The 23542-nt window shown below is 37.7% G+C and overlaps 1 protein-coding gene across 1 annotated transcript in view; it reads left to right on the forward strand.

The window, feature by feature from the left end:
- Positions 1-23542, forward strand: part of PTPN3 (protein tyrosine phosphatase non-receptor type 3) — a 190649-nt gene that overhangs the window by 56559 nt on the left and 110548 nt on the right. The window contains exon 2 of the mRNA XM_013952828.2: positions 20732-20886. Coding sequence (XP_013808282.2) covers positions 20732-20886 — 155 coding nt within the window. The remainder of the gene's footprint in view (positions 1-20731; positions 20887-23542) is intronic.

Raw genomic sequence — 23542 nt, forward strand, 5'->3', positions numbered from 1 at the left:
TCAGTCAGGTTGTCTCCTATAGGATTTTGCTTGACATATAACAACCTGATAAAGCAGTGTTTAAAAACCTTGTTTCAAAGATAGCCAGAAAAGTTAACCAGCTGTGCCAGCTACATTTTTTCTTCATTGGTTATATGTAAATCAAATGATGAATACCTGACTGAAGAGGAATTTGTCACTGAGTATGTATCTTTATGTTGCAAAATGAACTGAGTGTGTTAAGATAAACTTATGAATGGCAGATATATACTTTCAAGACAGTTGGAAGTGATCAAAGCCTGATTTGTTTTGACTTTATTATTAACCAGGCCTTTTTGGACTTCCTACGGCAATCTTTTTCTTGCTTTTGTCAGACAGTTCATTGCAGAAAACATTTAAAAATCAATGTAAGCTTGTTAAATTCTTTGTAAGAGTATTCCTTGTAAGAGCAAGAAGGGCTTCTTCAAATACATTAGCAGTAAGAGGAAGACTAGGGAAAATGTGGGCCTGCTGCTGAATGGGGTGGGTGCCCTGGTGACGAAGGATGCAGAGAAGGCAGAGTTACTGAATGCCGCCTTTGCTTCAGTCTTTACTGGTCAGGCCAGCCCTCAGGAACCCCAGATCCTAGAGGCAAGAGAGAAGGTCTGGAGAGAAGAAGACTTTCCCTTGGTGGAGGAGGATTGGGTTAGAGATCATTTAAGCAAACTTGACACCCACAAATCCATGGGCCCCGATGGGATGCACCCACGAGTGCTGAGGGAGCTGGCGGACATTATTGCTAAGCCACTCTCCATCATCTTTGAAAGGTCATGGAGAACAGGAGAGGTGCCCGAGGACTGGAAGAAAGCCTGTCACCCCAGTCTTTAAAAAGGGCAAGAAGGAGGACCCAGGCAACTACAGGCCACTCAGCCTCACCTCCATCCCTGGAAAGGTGATGGAGCAGCTCATCCTGGAAGCCATCTCCACGCATGTGGAGGAAAAGAAGGTGATCAGGAGTAGTCAGCATGGCTTCACCAAGGGGAAATCATGCCTAACCAATCTGATAGCCTTCTGTGATGGAATGACTGGCTGGGTAGATGAGGGGAGAGCAGTGGACGTTGTCTACCTAGACTTCAGCAAGGCTTTTGACACTGTCTCCCATAGCATCCTCATAGACAAGCTCAGGAAGTGTGGGTTAGATGAGTGGACAGTGAGGTGGATTGAGAACTGGCTGAATGGCAGAGCTCAGAGGGTTGTGATCAGTGGCACAGAGTCTAGTTGGAGGCCTGTAGCTAGCGGTGTCCCCCAGGAGTCAGTACTGGGTCCAGTCTTGTTCAGCTTCTTCATCAATGACCTGGATGAAGGCACAGAGTGCACCCTCAGCAAGTCTGCAGATGATACAAAACTGGGAGGAGTGGCTGACACGCCAGAGGGCTGTGCTGCCATTCAGAGAGACCTCAACAGGCTGGAGAGGTGGGCAGAGAGGAACCTCCTGAAGTTCAACAAAGGCAAGTGCAGGGTCCTGCACCTGGGGAGGAATAACCCCATGCACCAGTACAGGTTGGGGGTTGACCTGCTGGAAAGCAGCTCTGCTGAGAAGGACCTGGGAGTGCTGGTGGACACCAAGTTAAGCATGAGCCAGCAGCAATGTGCCCTTGTGGCCAAGAAGGCCAATGGTATCCTGGGCTGCATGAGGAAGAGTGTTGCCAGCAGGTCGAGGGAGGTGATTCTCCCCCTCTGCTCAGCCCTGGTGAGGCCCCATCTGGAGTACTGCGTCCAGTTCTGGGCTCCCCAGTACAAGAGGGATGTGGCACTACTGGAGCAAGTCCAGCGAAGGGCCACAAAGATGATTAGGGGACTGGAGCATCTCTCTTATGAGGAAAGGCTGAGAGAGCTTGGCCTGTTTAGCTTGGAGAAGAGAAGGCTGAGAGGAGATCTTATCAACGTGTACAAGTATCTGAAGGGAGGGTGTTGAGAGGATGGGACCAGACTCTTTTCAGTGGTGCCGAGCGACAGGACGCGAGGCAATGGGCACAAACTGAAACACAGACACTTCCATCTTAACATGAGGAAAAACTTTTTCACTGTGAGGGTGTCAGAGCACTGGAAGAGGTTGCCCCGAGAGGTTGTGGAGTCTCCTTCTCTGGAGATATTCAAAACCCACCTGGATGCAATCCTGTGCAATGTGCTCTAGGTGACCCTGCTTGAGCAGGGGGGTTGGACTAGATGATCTCCAGAGGTCCCTTCCAACCTCAGCGATTCTGTGATTCTGTATGCTATCTAGCCTTTCAAATTTTGCCAAGGAAATTCTGTGGTGTAGTGGCTCAGAAAATAGTGCTAAGGGCTGTGTTATCATGGTGATGTCTGTGTAATCAGTGAAGTGTGTATAATGCATCAGAAAACCTCAAACTTTAACCCAATCTTTAGAGATTTTGCTGTTGCTCTCTTTTTTTTGGGGGGGGGGGGAATGGAGGGGTGGGGAACCAAGACAGTTATTCTAGCATGTAAAGAGTCATTTAGTAGGGAAAAATTGTTAACCAGATGAGTGCTCCTCTAAAGTAAAAACCTTCTCTTTACCTGCTGTATTGTTGCTATAGATTAGGATTTTTTTCTTCTTTTTATTGTTTCACATCTTCTTTCTTTGCATCTAGATCAACTATACTTTTTTCTTTCCTTTCCTTTTTCACCTAGCACCTAACCACTGTAGGACCTGTCACTGAAATTGGGGATGGGGTGCTTCCATTCTCTTTGCCTGTGAGAAGAGATGTTTAATATAGATTTTTTTTTTTCCTACTTTTTCTTGACTTTCTAGAACACTAGCAGCTATCATGGACCATATTCAAACGTATAGCACTGCTTCCGGCACTGACATTGCTGTCACCTTTCTGTATTGATAGCTAGACTAATAATTAACTCCTGTCTGCACAATTACAAATATAGTAATTGAGGTGACAGCTTCCCTTGGTGAGGAATGGGAAAGGATAAAAGACCTCCCAAACAGGCTAGCTCTAAAATAAAGGAAGCCCGTTTTAAATGTTTGTTATTGCCAGTTAGTCCATTTTCTAACAAGCAGGGAATGCACAGGATTCATATCAGGTTTGTTCTCAGCAATAAGAGCAAACTTTCTAAATTAGTACACATCTCAGGTGTTTTGGAAACACCACCTTTTGTCATTGTTTGTGAATGTGCTCCTCATTTCCCAATATTGAATTATTACTATTTGATTAATGAGGTTTTTTTTTTGACTCTCCGCATTCAGTTTCAGTGGAGTGGAAGGGTGCAGTGAGACACACTCATGTTTTCTGTTTGATGGCGTAGATCTTCTGCTCAGTGGTGCAAAAGAGTGGGCCAGTAGTCTTGAGTTCTTTGAACTGCTCGCTTCAGAGGAAAGCTGTTGTGCCCTAGCACAGCCAGAACTCATTTCTAGATTCAGTTTTAAAGCCTAGTATGTTGTTCAGCTTGCAGTATAGGAAAATTGATGGCATTGGAAGCAAATAGTGCTCTGAGATTTGGATTTCCAGAAACAATCATCAGAGGAAAGTGGCCAGCTGAAACTGACTGACTTTTTTCAAAAATTCAGAATTCCTGTTTTACTAATAGAAATAGACAGTTCTCTGCTTTTTGCTCCTAAGCTGTCTCAGTTGGCTGTAATATGACAAAGTTAATTTGATCTTTTCTTCTTTTAATTTCCTTTAATTTGTCTATCAATGTTATTCCAAAAGATATGCATCTCTTTTGCTTGTAAATATTTTTAATCCCTTCTTTACTGCACTTGGAATGGGAGTTGTATTTTGACCCTGAATTCCTGAGACTTGATATCAGTGGATTTGATGGAGAGATCTGATATAACCTTTTGGCTAGTGGCTGGACTCATAAATTTAGGAAAATGAGCTACAGCCTGATAGGGAATTGATTTTTACTTAAGCTGCTTCGATCTTGTGCTCTCTTTGCCCTCAGAACATTTGATTATTACTGTTAAAATAATATTTTTATCCCTATGGAACAAATTACAGCGTGACTTCTCTGATTCAGACTTACTCAAAGTATGCATAGTCAATCTACCTAGTACATGTATCTACAAAAATCTTTCTTACAAGCTTAGTATACCACAGTGTACTTTGCTAATTTAATTTTCTACCTCTTTTGCAATATTGTCAGTTTTTTCCTCAACACTTTAGTCATATTCATTTAGCATAAAGGCTTTTTTATGATAGGAAGAGGATAGCTTGGTAAACTTGGATACAAAAGTGTGATTAGAAATTTGGAGTGAGGGAATGAAGAGTGCTTCTCAGAAGATTGTAATTAATGTGGTCATTGATAGTTGTAATTATGTTACTGGGTAGAATTGCCATCTTTATTCTTCAGAGGTTTTCATTTCCTTCCTTTTGGGGATGGTAATAGGGTGGAGTTGTGGAGCTGGTCTGCAAGGGTTAAAAGTGAATGCTGACATCATGCACAGAAGGTAATGCATGTGTCTGGTCACTGTCGGTCAGCTGTATGCGTACTACATGCTTGAGTAATGTTGTAGAAAAAGATAACCAATTCAGCAATAAGAGAACACCAAATAATTTAACAAGATGTATCCAGCTCCTTACCAAGCTGTGCAGGTGATAATATTTGAGATTGATTAGGGCTAAAAAGCAATGTTGTCAGGGAAAACCTTCAGCCTCAGCACAAAATCATGCTATCAAATATTTATGAAGGGAAACTGACAAAAGATGCCTAAACTTCAAAGAGCATTAAGAAAAAAACCCTTGCATTTCACAGCAATTGATGGTCTATATTTAGTAAAATATACTTTTTTTTTTTTTTTTAAGTGGTGTTAGTAGGGATCTGTATAAAATAAGTACGTCACCCATCCTAAATCCTTTCTTTCTGGCTCTGATCTAGTTCATTAGGAAAAAACTTTCGTCGTTTTAATGATACCAGATAACCCCCCTCTGCTGTCTTATCTACTCTAATTTCTTCCTCTTCCTCTCTCTGCATTGATTTCATATTCTTGTTAGTGTTTGCTTTGTTCCAACCCATTGCATTATGCTTTTACTCATAGTTTGTTTCATGGCTGATTTGCTTTTCTATTTGGAACCCCTTATACTCTTCAGGTCCTACATTAATCATTGGTTCAATTAGTCCTATCAATTCTGATTTATTTTTTCATCTGAACATTATCTGATCTAATGCTTTCTAAGATTGATAGAAAGGGAATTTTTTTTTCATGAATGCAGTAAGAACAAGACAAGGAGGCATTCTCTTTTTCTGTTTTTAACTCATGGTTTTGAACTGCTTGCCAGCCAGTGCTGTGCTATGAAGTTCTCTTAGCCTTCCCTTTCAAACATGCTGCTGTGCTTCTCGTTGTCTGTTGGCTTGCAGATTCAGGATAGGCAGCCAGCCTGTCTGTAACTGCATTCAATCCCTAACAGACCTCTGCTACCACTTTGACTAGTTTTGCATATGGCATTTATTTTTAAGATTCTTGTTCCTGTCATATTGCTTCAAAAAGGGCTGTAGCTACTTCCTGAATTTAACCCTGATGAAGGTTACGTACCTTGCATATCAACTTCAATGAACTTTTGGCTGGATTTGACAGTTACTAAATTTCTATTACATGCTAAAGGTGTCCCCCGCCACCCCTTCATATTTTTGAGATACTAACTTACTTAGGTGAAATTCTGGGTTTTATTAGTAGTAGAAAAGTGTATGTGGCAGAGGCCAGAGTTTGGTTCCAAAGATCAGCTGCAGGTTGAGTGCATTCATCATGTGTAAATACTGATGTCACGTTCAGAAAGCTCTTGTGGGCAAGCAGACCGCTTACATGGTCATGATAAGACACATTTTGCACTAGAAAAGCAATTAAGATTAAATAAACTAAACTGAGTAATTTTTAGAGGTGTGATGTAGGGTAGGCAATCTGGAATAAAGGTCATTATCTTTGTTACTGATCTCAGCATAAGCTTAAATATTAGGAATCTATATAAAGGTTTAGCTAATAGCCTTTAAAATAAAGTAGCTGATCTAAATCAGTTACCAAAGCAAAATAAGCTTGACAGTATTGCTTGAAGTATTCATTTCAATTTAATTTCTCCTTTAAAGCTCTTGAGGCAATTCAATGTTTTCAGGTAAACTGACTGTTTTGTCATTGATTTGGCATATCACTTGCTTTTGGTTGATTAACTAATCCTAAGCAGAACCAGAACATAGTATTGTGTTTTCAAGCAATTTTTGTTTTGATACCTCTCCTTTAAAATACATTTCTAGTTTATTACAGGATTGTGAAAGAAACAAGAAAGAAAGCATTAATAATTCTGGACTTTTGTCCTCTTTCTCAGTCCAACTGTATTGTGATTATAGTTCTGATTTGATAAGGTGCTACAGTGCACTCCCTCTTCTCTTCCAGCCCTTGCATGTTATGTTTTGAGGAATTTGCCTTTTGGGAAGCATTACTTGTTACCACTGCCATGTGAAGTGCCTAATGGTGGGGGAACCTGGAGAGATTTGTTGGATCTCACCACTCTAAACAACTTCTCCGTTTTGCTCCTGTTTCAGTATAAAGCAGCAAAGCTGGCACTGTGCCTGCATTCCTCTGTAATCAGTTGCCACAGCATGCTAAGATTGCTTTGAGGGAAGTGGATAAATATTTTACCTGCCAGCCAGGAATACAAAAACTGAAATAGGGAAGGATTGGGGAATGTAAGATCTATTTGGGAAAACTTGATTTTGTGTGTGTGTGCGTATGTATGTTAAAAATGCTTGGCACCATTTCTCATATTAACTGATTTGAGACTTAAACCAACCTCCAACTCTAAAACCCTCAAAAATATCAACAGTTGAGCAGATAATAAACTTGTGTTCTAAAACAAGGAAGTTGTTTAATTCTGTGAATTAAACCAGTCTTGCTGTGCAAGGTAATATAACAAGCTTTTAAATATAAGGTTCATGAGACTTGTTACTTCAGGTGGCAACAGGAAGCTTTATTATAAATGCTCAAGTGCTCATTAGTTGGGCAGCTGCATTAAAAACAAATGAACAAAAAAAAACCCATAAGTGGGCTTGAATTATTTGTGAAGGCACTATTTTTTGTTGGGATAGTTGGGGAAAAAAAAAGGGTTGGGGGGTTATCTCAGTCAAAAGAGCGAGTAGGTCTTTACCAAGTCACCTTTCCAAAGTCATGCTCTACCCTGCCCCGGCTTACTCCCCTTAACTTCACAGTCATGAGTCACCTGGCTCCATCCTGTTCTCTCTGATTGCAGGCCATCTCCCTTCTGACTTCTACCCTGTTTCACCATTGCCAACCTCAGTGCTGATTACCCCGTGCCTTCCTGTTTATTTGGGGTTGGGCATCAGCTCTCAGAACAGCACGTGCTTCTCTGCAGGTGATTTGTAGTAACTGTAGTGGGCAGACTTGCCTCTTTGCCATTGCCATGAATTAGAAGTTTGCACAACTAAGCAAAATAACTATATCAGTTCGGTAGCTTCATGGCAGAAGCTTTGACTTAGGTCTGTATGACATGTCTGGCTCAGTATTCTCGCCTGTCCTATGTTGAGGAAGGGCAGCAAGGCCTTCTGCCCCGTGCATATCAAAGGTGGTGTTCCCAATGTGTCTGTGTGCTCCAGAGCAGCTAGCTGCTGCTGTTGAGTTGTCCAGCCAGCCAGCACCCGCTGGCTAGCTAGGCTGCTGAGTGGTGTTGTATGCTGACCAGGTGACTGAATTTTGATTGGAGGCTAGATTAATTATTTTGTTGAAAGGAAGAACCTGACCAAAAGATTGCTGCTGTTCCATATGCTGTGGAGGGAAGAAACAGAGTGCCTGTTTTAAAGTTTTGCAGTGTGCTTTCCTTGAGGTACATTATGCTGTGCTTGCTAGGTGCTTGTGAATTTTGTAGAGTGATGGGAAAAAAAATTGCCTAACAAGGATGTAAAGATATAAATGTTTGGATTTCTTTGGTCTAAAGCATGCACTGTTTAAATGATGATGGAAAAACAGAAAGCATGGATTGTTTGCAAGATGGGACATGTCCTGTCACATTTACAATACATTTTTCCTCACTGTGTGTAGGAATTATTTTCTTTTAAAATGTGCAAACCCTAACATGTGCAGGGATTAGAAAAATTGCTAGCCATTTTGGGTGGCAGTGCTGTTCTTTTTGTTTTGTTTTTCCTATTCTCTTCATGCAAGAAGGACTTGTGTGAGAGTTGTATGCAGTTAGTGCCACTACAGACAATTTGATCTTGTTAGAAGATAATAAATTGATGTGATCCTAGGTGTATTGAAATCTCTGCAACAACCAAACAACAAAAAAAGAGGTGTGCTTTAGTAAGCTTAGAATATAAATTTGTCAGATAATCATAAACAGGGAGGGAGATAAGATGACGATACAGATGAAGGAGCAGAAAACTTCCTTCATGAGAATTGTTTACAAGTGCAGATGTTCTTACGGCTGGCTCCTTGTGTTCTGTTTGCTTTTTCTTCTTAACAGCTTGCAAAACAGTATGCTGTAAACTTTCTTGAGAAGTTGTTCTCCCACTGCCCCTTCACATGGCAAATAGTTCAAACATAGACACCCTCAGTTTTGCTAATCTGAATATGTAAACCCACAAGTTATGGTCAAAGTAGTAGGAGGTGCTTTAATTTCATCACATTGTTTAGCTTCTGGCTATGAGTTATGAGACTTTTTTGCAACATATTTGCAAGCTCTTTCCTGTGGTTTTAGAGGTAGAACTTTCTTCATAATTATGTCAAATAAAATGCTGAATTTTGAGAGATTATTAGATAGAATCTTCTGATTTTGTGTGGTTTTGGACAGTCCCAGAGGATAAACTGAGTATAACTGTAGTGTCTAAAAGGATTTTTTTCCATCTTTACAGCTCTAAGTTAGGCTATCAGTTTATATTAACCCTCTGTATCGTAGACTGTTAATTTTGTGTCCACAGTTGACCTTATTGAGCTACTATTTCTGTTCTTCTTTCCTTTAACAAAAGAATTGCTGTGGTTAGGTTATACTGCCATCTTATCTTTTTCAGTAGTATTCTGTGGTTAACTGCAGGATTTCTAGTGCTTTGTTCTAGATCCCTTTGGGGACATTTTGTGGCTGCAAGCTTTATAACATAGGAAGTTGTCTATCATGCTTAAGGAGGTATATTTAAAAGCTCATGGCAGAACATGGGTTATAAATTCTTGAAGCAGGAATGTATAGGAAACAGTTCCATGTAGTGTGAAGTTTTGAGGTCTAAACTAAAAATCTGGATGTAATTCTAAGGAGCACTTTTTGTTCATTTGACACAGTTTTACAAGAGTTTTTTTTTCCTGAAATTTGGATATTTCTCTAGGAGAAATGTTTTGCAAATACATGGACTGGTTTTGTTGCTGCCAATGATGAAACTTCTTCCCAAATTTGAATGGAGCACAGTTCTATATTATGTTAAGCAGATTCAGAGTAGTGACCATCAATGAAAAATCGTAGATAACGTTGCAGAACTTTAATTTGTATTTGTCTGGTATGGGATCAGGAGTTCTGATCAAAATCTGGCATATGATTAAAAATTGCCTAATAAACTGTTCAAGTTTTCCTCTCAACTTAGTGTGACTAGCAGCAGAAACCTTTAGTCATCAGTCTTGATGACTGCTGCTTGCCTGGTTCTGAGGTTCATGAAAACGATAAAAACGTTTTTTCTAACGACTGGGTAAAATTAGAAATCTTTAACAGCAATGAAGAGCATATATACAATTTTATGTCTTTTTGATATTGGGGACATTCTGATGTTGGATGTATATAAGAAAGACAACTATTAAAAATGTGATGTTGGTATGTGGCAGTCTGTCTTCATGAAACTTGTGCAGGCATCACTACTACTGGCTTTATTTTATGTCTGAGTATTTCAAAAGAACATCAGGCAGCCGGTGATCCCAGCACTTCCAAGCTCTTCACAATTTTATGATTATATGTGTGGATGAAGTAATCTTTCAGTGGAAACACAAAATTAGGGTGGATGGGAACTTCATCAGTGCAGGCTTCACATGCATACTATGCTGATTTTCCAAACTTGCTCATTTTGCTCTTTATTTTGCATTTGTTATTCATCCCATTGTTTGCAATTGGCAGGTAGATTTTGTACAGAATTATGAAGTGGTATTTGGTCCATTATTAAGCTGTGCCCATTCAAGAATGAAATGTGTCAGTAATCTATAAATTCAGGTTGCGAGGGGTTGTAACAATGTATCACTTAAATTCAGATGGAATTTCCATTTTTCTTTTAAAGCAGAGTTATCTTTGGTATTAATACTCTTACTACTATAGCTAAGGTTTTGGGATTTGTTCCCCTTTTCCAATGGATGGTGTAGTTTCAAGACAGTCAGTACTGCCTTCAAAATCTATATTAGCGTATTTAAGCTATGTTCTGTTCTTTCCTAGAAGCTCTTGCTGAGTCCTGCTGTAGAAGTTAATAGCACTGTAACAAGCAGTTCTTAAGGTGTTAATTTTTAATCCAGTTACCTACAACATGCTGCCTGCTCTTCAAATATTAAAAAGTGCTTTGACAATTATGTGACATAGTTATGATCTATGTTCAATTTAGAGAGAAAAAAGTGGCAAGTTCACAAGATGCCATTAGCGACATCATCAGAAATAGAATATGGACATTTAGATTTGCAGTGTTAACTTTTTAATCTACTACTCTATTGTTCTGTCTACAGACTTTTTCTGGTTCTTTCTTGCTTTTTCAAAGAATAACTTAAATTTCTTTTACTCTAAACAAAGATGGAGTGTAATGTACAATAACATCAGAACTGTTGAAAATGAAATGTTTGGTAACTATTTTGTCTTATTTCTGATGCAGCTTTGATATGAAAATCATAATGTGTTAAGTCAGAGGCAAACATTGTAGACAGAGGTCTCTTCTTGGATGGTTAATATGGAAAAAAAATTTGCTTTGGACATGCAATTGTTTTGGAAAGCTTTTTTTTTTCTCTTTTTAAACACACCTGTGAGTCAACTCAGAGGTATTACCTGCAAGCTGTATTTTTTTTTTTTAATTTATAGACAATCGTGTAGCAGAACTATTATTAATTGAACTTATAGATATTTTTAAATATTGTCCTCCATCAGCAAACGGCTTGTGTTATGTTGGGAAGCATGATATATGTGGAATTGATGCTTTTCTGTCATTCTCGTCAAAGTCTTATTACCATGGCTTCTCAAAAAGTCAAACTATGTTTTTACACTAGAAAAGGTAGCGATTAGCACTGACCTGAGAATCTAGTGGACAACATAATGCTTGTGGTGGATAATCCCCATTTTATTTAAAGGGGTTGCCCTGATGTGTTTTTGGATTTAGCCGAAGTAACACAGATTGATACCAGTCAAGCAGTCTAGAAATTAAGTATGGGTATAGCAGAACAGTAAAATTTCCACTTCAAAAGTATGTTTTGGGTGCATCTGTTCTACATCTAAATTATTAGAGAAAGTTTTCAGATAATTGTTTTTCTGCTCCTCTTCACTGAATCTATAATAGAGTTGATAAAATTTCTGTTTAATTGTCACAATTTTAGTTGTCAGTAGTGTTGATGTGGTAGAACTTATCACAGGTTTGTTCTCATTTGTTATACAGTAGTTTTATGAAATAGTTTATTGCCCACTAACAGAATGAGATCTTTTTGTATATAAATTTCATTACTGTTGTGAACTTGGTACTTGAGGTTTCAGAATATTTTAGTAGCTTCTCTTTGTAAAATTCAGTGGTGAGTGCTTATTTGTTTGGTTTTGAAAATTTGAGGGTATAAATGACTTTACATATAAACTAATGACATCAGTGGGTTACCTGAGCAGTGTAGGTGTAGGTACAGCTTCATGCTTGATTTTTATCCTGTGGCAGTTAGCTGTACAGAAATATACCCTGATATACTTCAGTCTACCTAGAATAATTTAAGAGAAAGATTGATAGTTGGGCACTAGAATGCTCAACTTCCCTTTTGACTCAGCTTTCCCTGTTCTTCCAGTCTTTATTGTTGTTAATGTTAGACGATGACCTGTTGAAGAAGGTAAACTTCTAATCTGCAGATTCTGATTTCAGTTCATGCAGTGCTTTTTGTAGCCCCAAAAGGCTTTATCTGGTGATAAATCTTGCATTTTCCTATGAGCAAGTTTTCTTTTATGCCGCAGTTGTGTTTAAAGTTGAAGTAGGCTATAGAGGAAACCATGGAGTTCCTGAATTCTTCAGTTCACACAGTGCAGGAAATGGAGCAACAAGCCATTATTGCAGTGAACGTATTGTTTTAAGATGTGATTTTTTTTTTAAAGATATTTAAAAAATAAACAAGGCAGATACTGCATAGATCTCTTATGAGCAGTAAAAACTATTGAAAATTTGAAAGGAGCTTTAGAAGGTTCTGTCTCATTCTCATCTTTATTTTGTGATATTTGAATTGTGTAGGGAGTTCTCTGCTATTACTTCAACTGCTTTTTCCTCCCATTTGTTTTTGTTCCCTGACTCATTCTGCATACAGTAGATGGTATCTCTGTACTATTGCTAATCCCGTATCTAAGGTCTAACAGTAATCCTTCACACTGTGTAGGGTGAAACACTGGATCTTGCGATGACTTAATTGCACAGTTTAATTCTATGTACATAAAATAGCATCAGAGAAGTTGGTATGACCAGATTCACAGACTTCAAGCTTGAACGGTTATTATACAGTCTAGTTTGATCCTTTGTAAATGGGACCAAAGCATTTTCCTCAGAAGTTGGATTAAAGCATGTTAAGATCCTTAGTACTGAAAGTGATGGTCAGTATTATTATTATTTTTTTCCACCACAAGCTCTTCCAATATTTAATTACTCTTAGGATATCTGATTTCAAGATTAAGTTTTCAGATATCCACTCTTGCTGTTGAGCATTGTTGCCGAGAAGCTGTGATAATTCTTTTTTTTCCCCACACTTAAAGAACTTACTGGAAGTTCTTAAACTACATTGCAGTATCCTCTTTGACTAGATAATGTACTGAGCTCTTTAAGCTTTGTGTCAAAGTTATCTACTGCCTCCTACAGACCTTCTTTCCCTCTTCTAGGCACTTGCTCTGTCCTCTGCTGTAGCTTGCATTGTTTCCTGATAGTACTTTGTGACAAACCATATTAAAACATGTTTCCTTGAGTTATGTCTTTTGACTAAATAATCTTTATCACTCCGTAATAGCAGCCTGTCCTGCTTTATTGCTAGCCAGTCCTTGAGTCCTCTTCAGTTTTAATAGCAAAGACTGTTTGTATACCTGAAGCTATTCACATACTTTAAGACTTTGCAGGCAAAAGTCTGTAGATTGCAGGCAGTGAATAACTTTTGAAAAAAGGGGAGGGGGAAGAGGAAGAAGAATCTCAAAGAAGTTTAAGTAGAGCATTTGTGTCTCAAACTTGTCTCAAAATATATACAGAACAAACATTTGACTTGTACATCCCCCCCCCCTTTTTTTTAAGGATAATTTTTTTGGGGGGGGGCTGTTCTTCCATCACTGTACGTGCAGTTCTTTCTGTAGCTTACCCAATATTAATGTATAATTAACAGTCTGAAGAGAGTAAAGCCTCTTTTGTACACCTATATACAGTATTTTGAGGGCCCTGAGTCTGTCATCAAGTCATTTTCTGCTCTCTGTCTAGGCAGTGGGACTAAATTGTAGTCCCCAATAAAGACATGTGGTTGTACCTGGCAGCAGAGCTGCAGTAAGACCGGGTGACTTAGTGTGTTGCACCAAACCTGCGCAGCTACTCACAGTGCTTGCTTCCCCTTCAGTGTGGTGTTGGCTTAGCATGATCTTAGGGATATGGCAATCAAGTTCAATGCCAGAATTAGAACTTGGGCTTATTTTCTCCTCTGCACCCCCTGCTCCAGTCAGTCTTTGGCATTCCTCTAGGATTCTGCTGCATCCAGAGTTCAAAACAGCTAGATTGCTCTTGAAAGACCCTTGCAGTATGCATTTATCTGAGATATGTTAGAATGCAAAGTTGAAATGAAGTGCAGAGAAGACTTGCAAAGCTTATTATAAATCTCAATGTTATGTGCTAATTAAGCAGCTAACCTCTTATAGTGGTGTGGGGATTTTTTAAAATTCATGCAACTGAATATATTAGACTTTCTTCTTACAGACAATGACTACCGAGCAGTAAGTAGGTTCCTGATTTCTAGACCTAGGAAGAATCCAGTTTGTCTACTTGCTTATTGGCCTTTAAATGTAAATTAAAAGTTTAAGCTCTAATTTTGTGGAGGTTAGCATAGGAAAGAGTATTCAAAATTACTTGTGGGTTGGTTTTTGCTTTTAAATCAAGGCTTTTTTCCCTTGTAACTGCCTGCATTGAAACTAAAATGCTTTTAAGTGTGTTCTAAATAAGCAAATAAAGATATCATCATATATGCAGTGTAGCCTGAAGGCTTATTTGTGGATGAACTCCAGCATAATCTCAGCTAAAGAGAGAGGTATCATTATATTTCACCAAGGAAAGAGTCTTTTTTTTTTTTTCCCTTTAATCTGTTTTGCACTACCTTTCATAAATATTTGGCTAGCAATATGTTCAAGAATGTATGTTAATATAGGTATTCTTGTACCTATTCTTGAAGGTATACCTTCAAAACTGTGTGCCTATAACTTTATTTCTTAATGTACTCATTTTTCTGTAAAGAATGTCACTGTTTTACTGAAAAACTTAAGGCAGTAACTAGAATGGCTGAAACCTTGCTCCTGCAATTTTTGATAACAGCGTATCATCTCAGAATATTTTGTTACAGTTATTCATTATTTATGACAGCTAAATAACTTTGCTGTGATGTAATACAGCACTACTGATAGCCACTGGAAGCAAATAAAAGAAAGCTGAATTTTTTTTTAATGTTAATTTTAAATTTAGTTTTGGGATGAAAGGCTTCTAGTACAATGATATCGCTGTCTGTCTTAGGAGTGACAGTTGGAAAACTTGCAGCTACTGCTTTGGATATGGTGTGTGTGCATGTATACACACACAGACTTTCAGTGTAGATATCAACCTCTCTTCCAGTTTTAAGTTAGAAAATGTTGCAGCAACGTGTCTTCCATTCTTCAGTTTGGAGGTATTTTTACACCATAGGCTATAATGCTTCATCATCTAAGGCTTCTGTGATTTGATATTTTATCTGCTCAATATTTATTGTTAAATTGTTTTTTCAAGACATACAAAGTCTACTTCTAGCTTCCAAATTATTGTCTATAGAACTTACGGTCAATATGTGGCTGTTAACCTCTGTCAGGAAAAGTTGGTGGAGAATAACCATAAATAAGGAGCAAATGATGACTTGCACACATTGCTCAAAATGAAGCTTACCTTTTGGTTGTTGCTTTAGCAGTGCCCTGTAATTTGCATGGAAATTTGCCAATATTGTATTGTGATTAAATAACTTATAGGACTTTCCTGTAAAACATTAGAGTTTAATTGTATATTAATGGTGAAACTTTTAGTATCTTTTGGGGAATGTAATAAAGAGGAAGCATTTTCTCTATGGAAGGTGGAAAAGGAAACTAGTTTTCATAAGTGTTGAGTAAAACTTGTCTTCTATTCAGTAAAGCTGGCTGGATAATTTTACCCTCATTAAGACACATTGAAAGATATGGCTTTAAGGTGTGTGAATAATACTTAACTACATGGGAAGAAGAATCAAAATATAGATTGCTATGAAAAATTCAGGTTCTCTAGGGTTGTTTTTTCTGATAAATAGGGAGATCATTTTAGCCAGCAAATAGGGAAAGTTGATGCATGCTGAAGAGCATTTGTGTTGGTTGCATTAGAACTGTGTACCAATGCAAAGATACCTTTAATATATTATATTACTTTGTATTCCCACTCACTTTGTTTTATATCTTTTAAATAAAACAATAAGTAGCCATGAAATGTAACTACATTACTGAAAGAACATATGGGAGATAATTATTATGTCCTTAGTGCTACTGTTTTTCTCCTCATCGTCAGGTGTTGTAGCTCAGGTAATGAAAGTAGGTGAGTAGTGCTATCCTTTCATAAATGTAATTCCTATGGATTCTGTAGTATTTACAGTTTTCAAGAGACCAACACGGAGCTAAAAATTTTCAGTCATATGAGTATAAAAAAACTCAAAATCCTTAGAGTACAGTAGTTCCCTTCCAGAAAAAGCTTGAGTGCACAGTGTTGCAGGAGTAGAAATGTCCCCATTTTCCTAATGAAATGGTGGCAATAAGTGACTCTTAAGTTATTTATGGTTATATATGTGCAATTATATACAGCAAATTCTTGAGTATGTAAGCAGAAAAGCTGCTGATTTAATTCCTTGGTAGCACACATGTTAACGGTCAAAACAGTTTCTTTACTGACAATTCCTAAGCAAGTCGTAAAGATACGAAATGCTGGCATGGAAAAGGGCTTTTAAAAGTCAATCTTCAATACAAAAGATGAGGAAAATACATTTTTGTTCAGCCTGACTGATGTTTAATGGTTGCAGAAGGTGTGCATAGCCAGTCTTGGCTAGAAATGTGTTTAATGTACTTGGAAAACATTAACTTCTTTCTGTAGTTGCATCTGTTGCTCCTGTAAGCTTATTGCATGATTTGATTACGGGATAGGATTCTGCATGTTTGTGTTATATCTTTGTGTGAAAGTAACTGTGCTTTTTTCTTTGCTTTGCTTTTTTTTTTTTAATTAAAACAACTGTTGACTTTCTGTATTTGAGATCTTTATTTTAGGAAAAGGGTAATAATTGTAAGCTAATCAGTAATTGATAATGTTCAAATTAGTTCGTTTAGTTTGTCGTCTTTGCAAATTAGCTTCCTGCCCAAGGCTGCAAAGGGGAAACCGGGACTGGTTGTGGTTGCTCAAGGCTGGAGGCTAATTTCTAGTGTTTAGAGCAGGCATCTGATCTTGCCTGTGATCTCAGTGACCCTTTGCCTATCCCAAAAGCAGTTGCAATTGCAGGTTGCTTTATATGTTTTTCTAAGTACCATTTTGTAGTACACCGGGGTTGATAAGCTAAGCCATTATAGCAATCTGGGCCTATTTTTATGTAAAATATAGCTTTTAATATGTTATTTACACATCTTTTCTATGAAAGAAAGAGTAGATAAGGTGCTAATAATTCATATGCTCATCTCTTATTCGTTTTCCCTTTTCCGTTAGAACAGGGATTCACAAAGCTGTTTTGTTAGAGACATAATGAGCGATGCATTAAACTAGGACACACAAAATGACTTATGCTGGTGCCCGCAGTGTAACATCTATGAAATAGCTCCTTCAGGAGTTTTTAGGTCCTGTGCAGAGTAGCGTCAAAAGGGATGTAGCTGGGAACTGGAGAGGAGGACGGCCTTCTGTGCCTTGGACTTGCAGCAACTGGTGTTTTTTTGGGACTTGCTTAGGCCATTTGAGCTCTAGTGACTCTTATCTATGGTGTCCAAATGCTGAGCCATTTATCCTGGTCTTGGCAGAGTTTCCATGATCAGCTGGTTCTGTCAAGGACAGCCTCTATTGAGTCTGTGGGCTGTATACACAAACTATGAACTCCTCCTGTATTATCAATTTGATGTTACATGAAATTGTCTGAAACTTATAAAAATCAAGGACTTCTGAGTTTCCATTTGTAAACTCAATGCAAAAGGTCATATCCAAAAAGTTTACATTTCTTATGATGAATTTCCCAGATACTATTCCAGTTTTGGTGTAGAGCAAGTGACCTAAAGGTATAAAACGAATATAGCTGTTAAGAGCTAGTGTAAAAAAAAAAAAAAAAAAAAATGGAACTGTAATCTAAAACTAAGCACTTCTCTGATTTTATAATTATCAACAGTTTCTAAACAGGTGTTACCTTTAACTCTTGGATACTTTCTATGGATCCTCAGAGACAGATAGCTAACAGGTTTGTGGCATAAAAAAGAACAGGTGTGACTTGGAGGAGAGACGTGAAAGTGCAGTAGTAACAACATGTGTTCTCTTTAATAGCATTAAAAATTCTAGTTAGTTCGTGAAAACCTTAGGAATGAAATTGTATTCTTGTCGCAGATAGTGTCAGAACTGAGATTCCTGTTTTTTCTTGTGTCCAGTTGGCAGTATTCAACAGAAATCAGGGCTTGGATTTAGAAAGTGTATTACAATTTAGTGGGGGTAGTAGATGAAATTTATATAGAACTTGATACATATGTAAGGAAGAAATGTAGGGCTGTAATCTGCAAAAATCATAGGGGATCATAATCTGAAAATGAAATCTAGCTGTACTAAATCTATCTCCAAATATGGGATAGGCTATCCAGATGATCTGTTAGACTTTCCATAGAGAAGGACTTCGTTATCAAATGAGCCTGGAATTACTTGTGCTGCTATGTACAGTCACTTAAAAATCAGTAGTTGTTTATAAAGGGTTATTTTTTCAGTTATGAAATGATCTTGTCTTCCTTGGTAGCAAGCATGTATATATGGCAACATAAGAAAAATAATATATTATTTTTTATTTGGCCAATTTTGTCTAATAATGCTATTAATAAAAGCTGTTTTATTGGCTCCTATATTGAAAGCTTAAACAAGTGATAAACAAGATTTAGCCATATTGTAGTCCTTGAGAAATACCAGTAAATAATACTCTGTTTGAGACTGGTTAGGGTTAGAGGGCAAAATTGTTGCCGGTTCTGCAGGCATGGCTTGTCCTGTGTGCTCTGTCCTAGGAGTGCAGGTGTTACCAAAGGCCTCAGACAAGAGGCCTTTCTCCTGATTTCGGTGACACAGGGGCTGAGAGAGGGTCTTCTGCTTTCTCCCAACAGACAGGAGCTGAGACTCTTGTGGTCATTGCTCTCTACTGAAGCCCAGTTAACATGGAAGAGGAGTAAACTATACTTAACTTCCATCATACTTTTTTTTTTTTTTTCTTTTAAGAAAAGTGTTGGGGACAGCAGATAGGAAATCTCTATTTAACCCTTTTGTTCATATTCCCGACCTTTCCTGAGTGTGGATGAGCCTGTAAGCTTTAGAGCATGGTACCCTTCATAATGCAGACTGAAGTCAGAGTATGGCAGACTGTCCACTGCTAGCTGGCAAAGCTTTGAATCCGCCTAGCAAAATGTTTCTTTCTCATCTAATGACTGCCCACAGTGAATAATAATTTTCTACTTCTACCTGTCAGTGGACTAATGGGTAGATGTCTATTTCTGCAAGTGAAAAGTTCTTTTTGATCTCTGAGGGTGGAAAAGGGGAGAAAAAATTACTTGGAGTAATTCATGTTTTCACCTGGCTTTTGGGAGAAGACAAACACAATGCCGAATAAATATACAGTTTAAAACCTAGCTGCTGGAAAATTAGAGATTGCTGGAATGAAGGCTTCATGTACAGGAAAACACTGATGATCTCCTAAGAGAAAAAAGCAATGTGCTGGCTAAATAAATGAGTCTAGGCAATTTATATACAGTTTTGATTTTAGAAAAAATACAATAGCAAACTATGAATTGGTTGACCGAACAAATACATGAGAGTCCCTGTTGAATACTTTTGGGTGTCTGACTTCTGAGTTTCCAATTCTCTTTCCTGTGAGAAGGGAGCTGTTTTAGCTGGTTCTAAGTAAAGATTATAAGTTGTGTGAAAATGGATCATTGCACTGCTATGTTCCCGTTTGTACTTCATGGAATTTTCTCTCTCATGGCTTTTTGTGCATTTCAAGTTTTGCTTTTTTATAGTGATGCTTGAGTAGATTTGATAATTCAGAATTTGAATGTAAGTAGTTTTATTTTAAAATATTTGGTTTCTTCAGCTGCTAACAAAGAAAAGCAAGCCTTCATTTTGAGGCAGATAGAGAAATAGGACTATTTTGAAATCTCCCTCTGACATTGGTCCTGTCTAACGTGGCCAGCTGCTGAGTGAGGATTCATACTATGTAAGTGTCATTGTAGCTAGCCTTTAATAAGTGAAGTATGATTTGGTAATTAACGTGGAAAACTATCCTCTGCTTCGCTTGCCAACTGCCTTTGTATATTGTGATGTTAATTGGTAAACTGATCTAGTGAAGAGAGGCTTGATTCTTTCTTCATGGAAATGTTTGCAGGCTTGACTGTTTAATTCATCTCTTCCTTTAAGGAGTAATATTTTTCTTTTACATTTGTGAAAAGTATGGATTTCAGAGTCTTAGTGCCCCGGAGATTTTTTTCAAAAAAATTCATGAAACCAGAAACTTATACCTGAAGAAGAACATCCCACAGAAAAGGAAATTCATGTTTTATGTATTGTAGGTTGTGAAATAGTGATACGCTTTTTAATGAAAATGCTACTTAGCAGAAAGTAATCTGCATTAAGGCAAAACTGTTTGTCTGTTTAGTGGTTTAAAAAGAAAAAGCTTCACTGTTGTGAAAATTGTGTGGTGAATATAGAAATATGAATTATAGGAATACTATAAAGGTGTGATGGACTTATTAGTTACAGATCAAAAAAGCTTTTCCTAGCCCTGGCTTTCTACTGTATAATGGGTGTTTGGGTTCTTTTCTGATTTAAATTAAGGCAAAGGCACGTGCCCAACCTAAACATAAGTTGAAGTGGTTTAGTTGATTGCATTAAGCTGGCTACATTTAGATCATGAAAGCCCCTCTATAGGCATGTACGCTCTGGTTTGCAACTTGTTAATTTTACAGTTTATTCTTTTATAGAAGTGTTTTTTATTACTCTACGTATTTGGGTGTAATGAGGTCTTCATGTTGGTGTGGGTTTCTCTGAAAAGTATTGATGAATCTTTAATGAATTATAACAATTTCTATTAAATGTGATTTTTGTTTTATAGGTTATTCAGCAATAGTTATGAACTCCCGCTTACGAGCCTTAGGTGGGAGGATAAATAATATACGAGCGTCAGAACTACCAAAAGAGAAAACTCGATCAGAGATAATCTGTAATGTCCACTTTTTGGATGGCTCAGTACAAAGCTTCAAAGTCAATGTAAGTTCTGAAACCCCCTTTTTTTTCTTTTCCCCCTTTTTTTTGAACATAAAAATTTGTTTGAAAGCTGAAGATGGTATGTGGGACCCTGAGGCATGGGTTTCCCATAAGATATTGAAGATGCAGCTTTGTCATTATAAATTGCAGAATTATTGGTTATGAAGTGAGTTTGTTAAGTGATATTTAAATTTTCTCTAATGTTAACTGACTGAGATGACATAAAGTCATGCCATGCAGATTGTGGCTGGAGAAGGGTCTCCTGGGGAGTGTGGGAACCAGACAGAGGTCAGATCTGATGATCATTATGAGCTATGAATAAGCAATTTATATTTAAAGAGGACTTTGAAATTTGGATGTACCCCTTCTTTTCTCTCATCAAAGGACTGGTAATGCTAAAAAGGAGCAGGCCTTGTAAATTACTGTAGGGATGTCAATATGTACTTTCTCAAATACAAAGATGCTGCAAATAATGAAGACACCATGACTTAAAAGGGATGGGTCTGCTGATCAGTCTTTTATATTTAAATGTAGAGGAATTTGGAAAATTTGCACTGGTTTGTACTTTTTTTTGTTTGTTTTTTAAACTGGAATACCCTGTAATGGTAGAACCCCTGGTGTAATGCGGTTATACTGACAGAATAGTGTATTTGAGTCTAAGTAGCTTGTTTCTTAATCTTCAGTTCTGATTAAAAGTGTTAGGTTTTTCTTTTTTTTAAGTTGAAAAGAAAGTAAATATCTTCTCAATTGGTTTTCAGTATAATTATCTGACTGCAGGAAAACTGAATGAATTTAAGTATAATAGTGTGAATTTGTGTATATGATACTTCCTTTATACAGTTTACCTCTTTTGAGAATTAAGAGAGTTTTTCTGAGGAAGTCATGTTGGGTATCTGAAGAAAAGCTGAGAACACACCTGTGTCCACTTCTAGATTACAGAATACTTTCCAGTAGGAGATTCAAAGCTTCACCTGAGAACTTTGTTTTGCCTAAGTATTATCACAGTTCTCCATTGCTGACTGATTTTATTTCTGAACTTTCTGTTGGATATGGGTTGAGAGAAATTTTGTTTGCTAGGCAAATGTATGATTGTTCCCTAATTATTTTCATTCTAATATATATAGAATTACAGTGTAATATTTTAGAGTGTGTGTTTATGTGCATTTAAAAATATTGAATGGAAATGAAGATGCTGTTTACCAAAGTAATTTCATGTTGTATCAAAGCAGTAAATAATACAGAATTACGTGTCTATTTTTGAAACCCAATGTGGTAGAGATTAAAGGGATATTTTCCTGCTTTTAGTCACACTTAAAACTAGTCGTTAGTTATTAGTGCCATCATAAACCTATGAGTCTGCTAATATAAGTTCATAAGTTGTTCATTTCAACCTGTATATTAGTATGAAAGAGCATTTGAGGGACATAGCTATGCTGCTGCAACTATGTGATCTGAACTGCTTCTTGTTCTAAGGTGCTGTTTTTTATAAATATTTTGTTCTTCATCTCATCTTAATTCAAATGCTTTCTTCCTTGTTTCCCAGTGCTTTAAGGACATTTAAAGGATCTTGTGATTATGAAGTAGCTAAAATCTGGGCTGGGTGGGGGGAGTACCAGGAGGGTAAGTATATAGGAGAAAGAGCAGCACCTTACTACAAAATTTCTGTCATTCATCTCCAATATGCCCTACAGGATTGCCTTATCTGCCCGTATTGAATAAATCTATCATAACTACCCCCCTCCCCCCAATCTTTGAAAGATGAGGAATTAAAACTGTCTAAAATCCATTCGAAATAGTATATTCTTCCTTGTAAGCAAAGTCAAGTGTTGACACAGCTTTTAGCTCAGCACTGGGCCTGAAATCCAGCACTGCACAACTTAAATTTTGTGCTCCTTGTGTCAGGCCCATTTCATCTTTTAAGCAGTGAGAGCTATATAGTAAACTAGCACCATTACGAATTTGTGGAGCCTGCTGATTCTCACTGCGTTCAGTGTCTTTGCAGGGCATCCCTGCTGATTACCCCCTTGAGCCAGGGATCGAAAGGGCCTCCGGAACTGGAACTAATGCTGTCCTTCCTTAAACGTCATATGGGATGCATTGACTGTCCAACTGAAAAGAAGTGATGAGTGTGGCAGTCCCATGATGTTAGAGGGTAATGCAAGGAAGAGGTTTCTGGAAGATGTGTGTCATAGACTGAGCTGAAGGGAGCCTGCCCTCTTCTGTCAGGACTGCCCTTCCTGATTATCTAACCTTGATTTCTGCGTGGGAACAAGCTTTACCACTGCCACCTCATTGTGTCAAAGTTTCTAGTTGTGAAAGAGATTTGAAGCCAGCAGCTGAAAATTTGCATGCAAAAGTTCTGCTTATGTCAACGGAAGAATTCAGCTTAATGAAGTTTGGGCCTGAATGTTTGTATAGGGTTTTATGGTGTGTGTTTGTTTGTTTTTATTTTTTATTTTATTATTTTGACAGCCAGCACCATTCTGTGTTCTGATCTGTGAGGATCTGTGGTCAGTGTAGGAATCAGCTAGACATGGATTGGAGGAAAGCAAGTTTTACTCTGAGCAGGCTTTCCCCTCAAGACAAGTTCCTCTGTGTCACTTCAGAGAAAGTGTTTTTCTAAAAACTAACATGTTTAGTAATGAATTGATAAATTATT

Source organism: Apteryx mantelli, chromosome 2 (assembly GCF_036417845.1).
Source record: "Apteryx mantelli isolate bAptMan1 chromosome 2, bAptMan1.hap1, whole genome shotgun sequence".
Lineage (NCBI taxonomy): Eukaryota > Metazoa > Chordata > Aves > Apterygiformes > Apterygidae > Apteryx > Apteryx mantelli.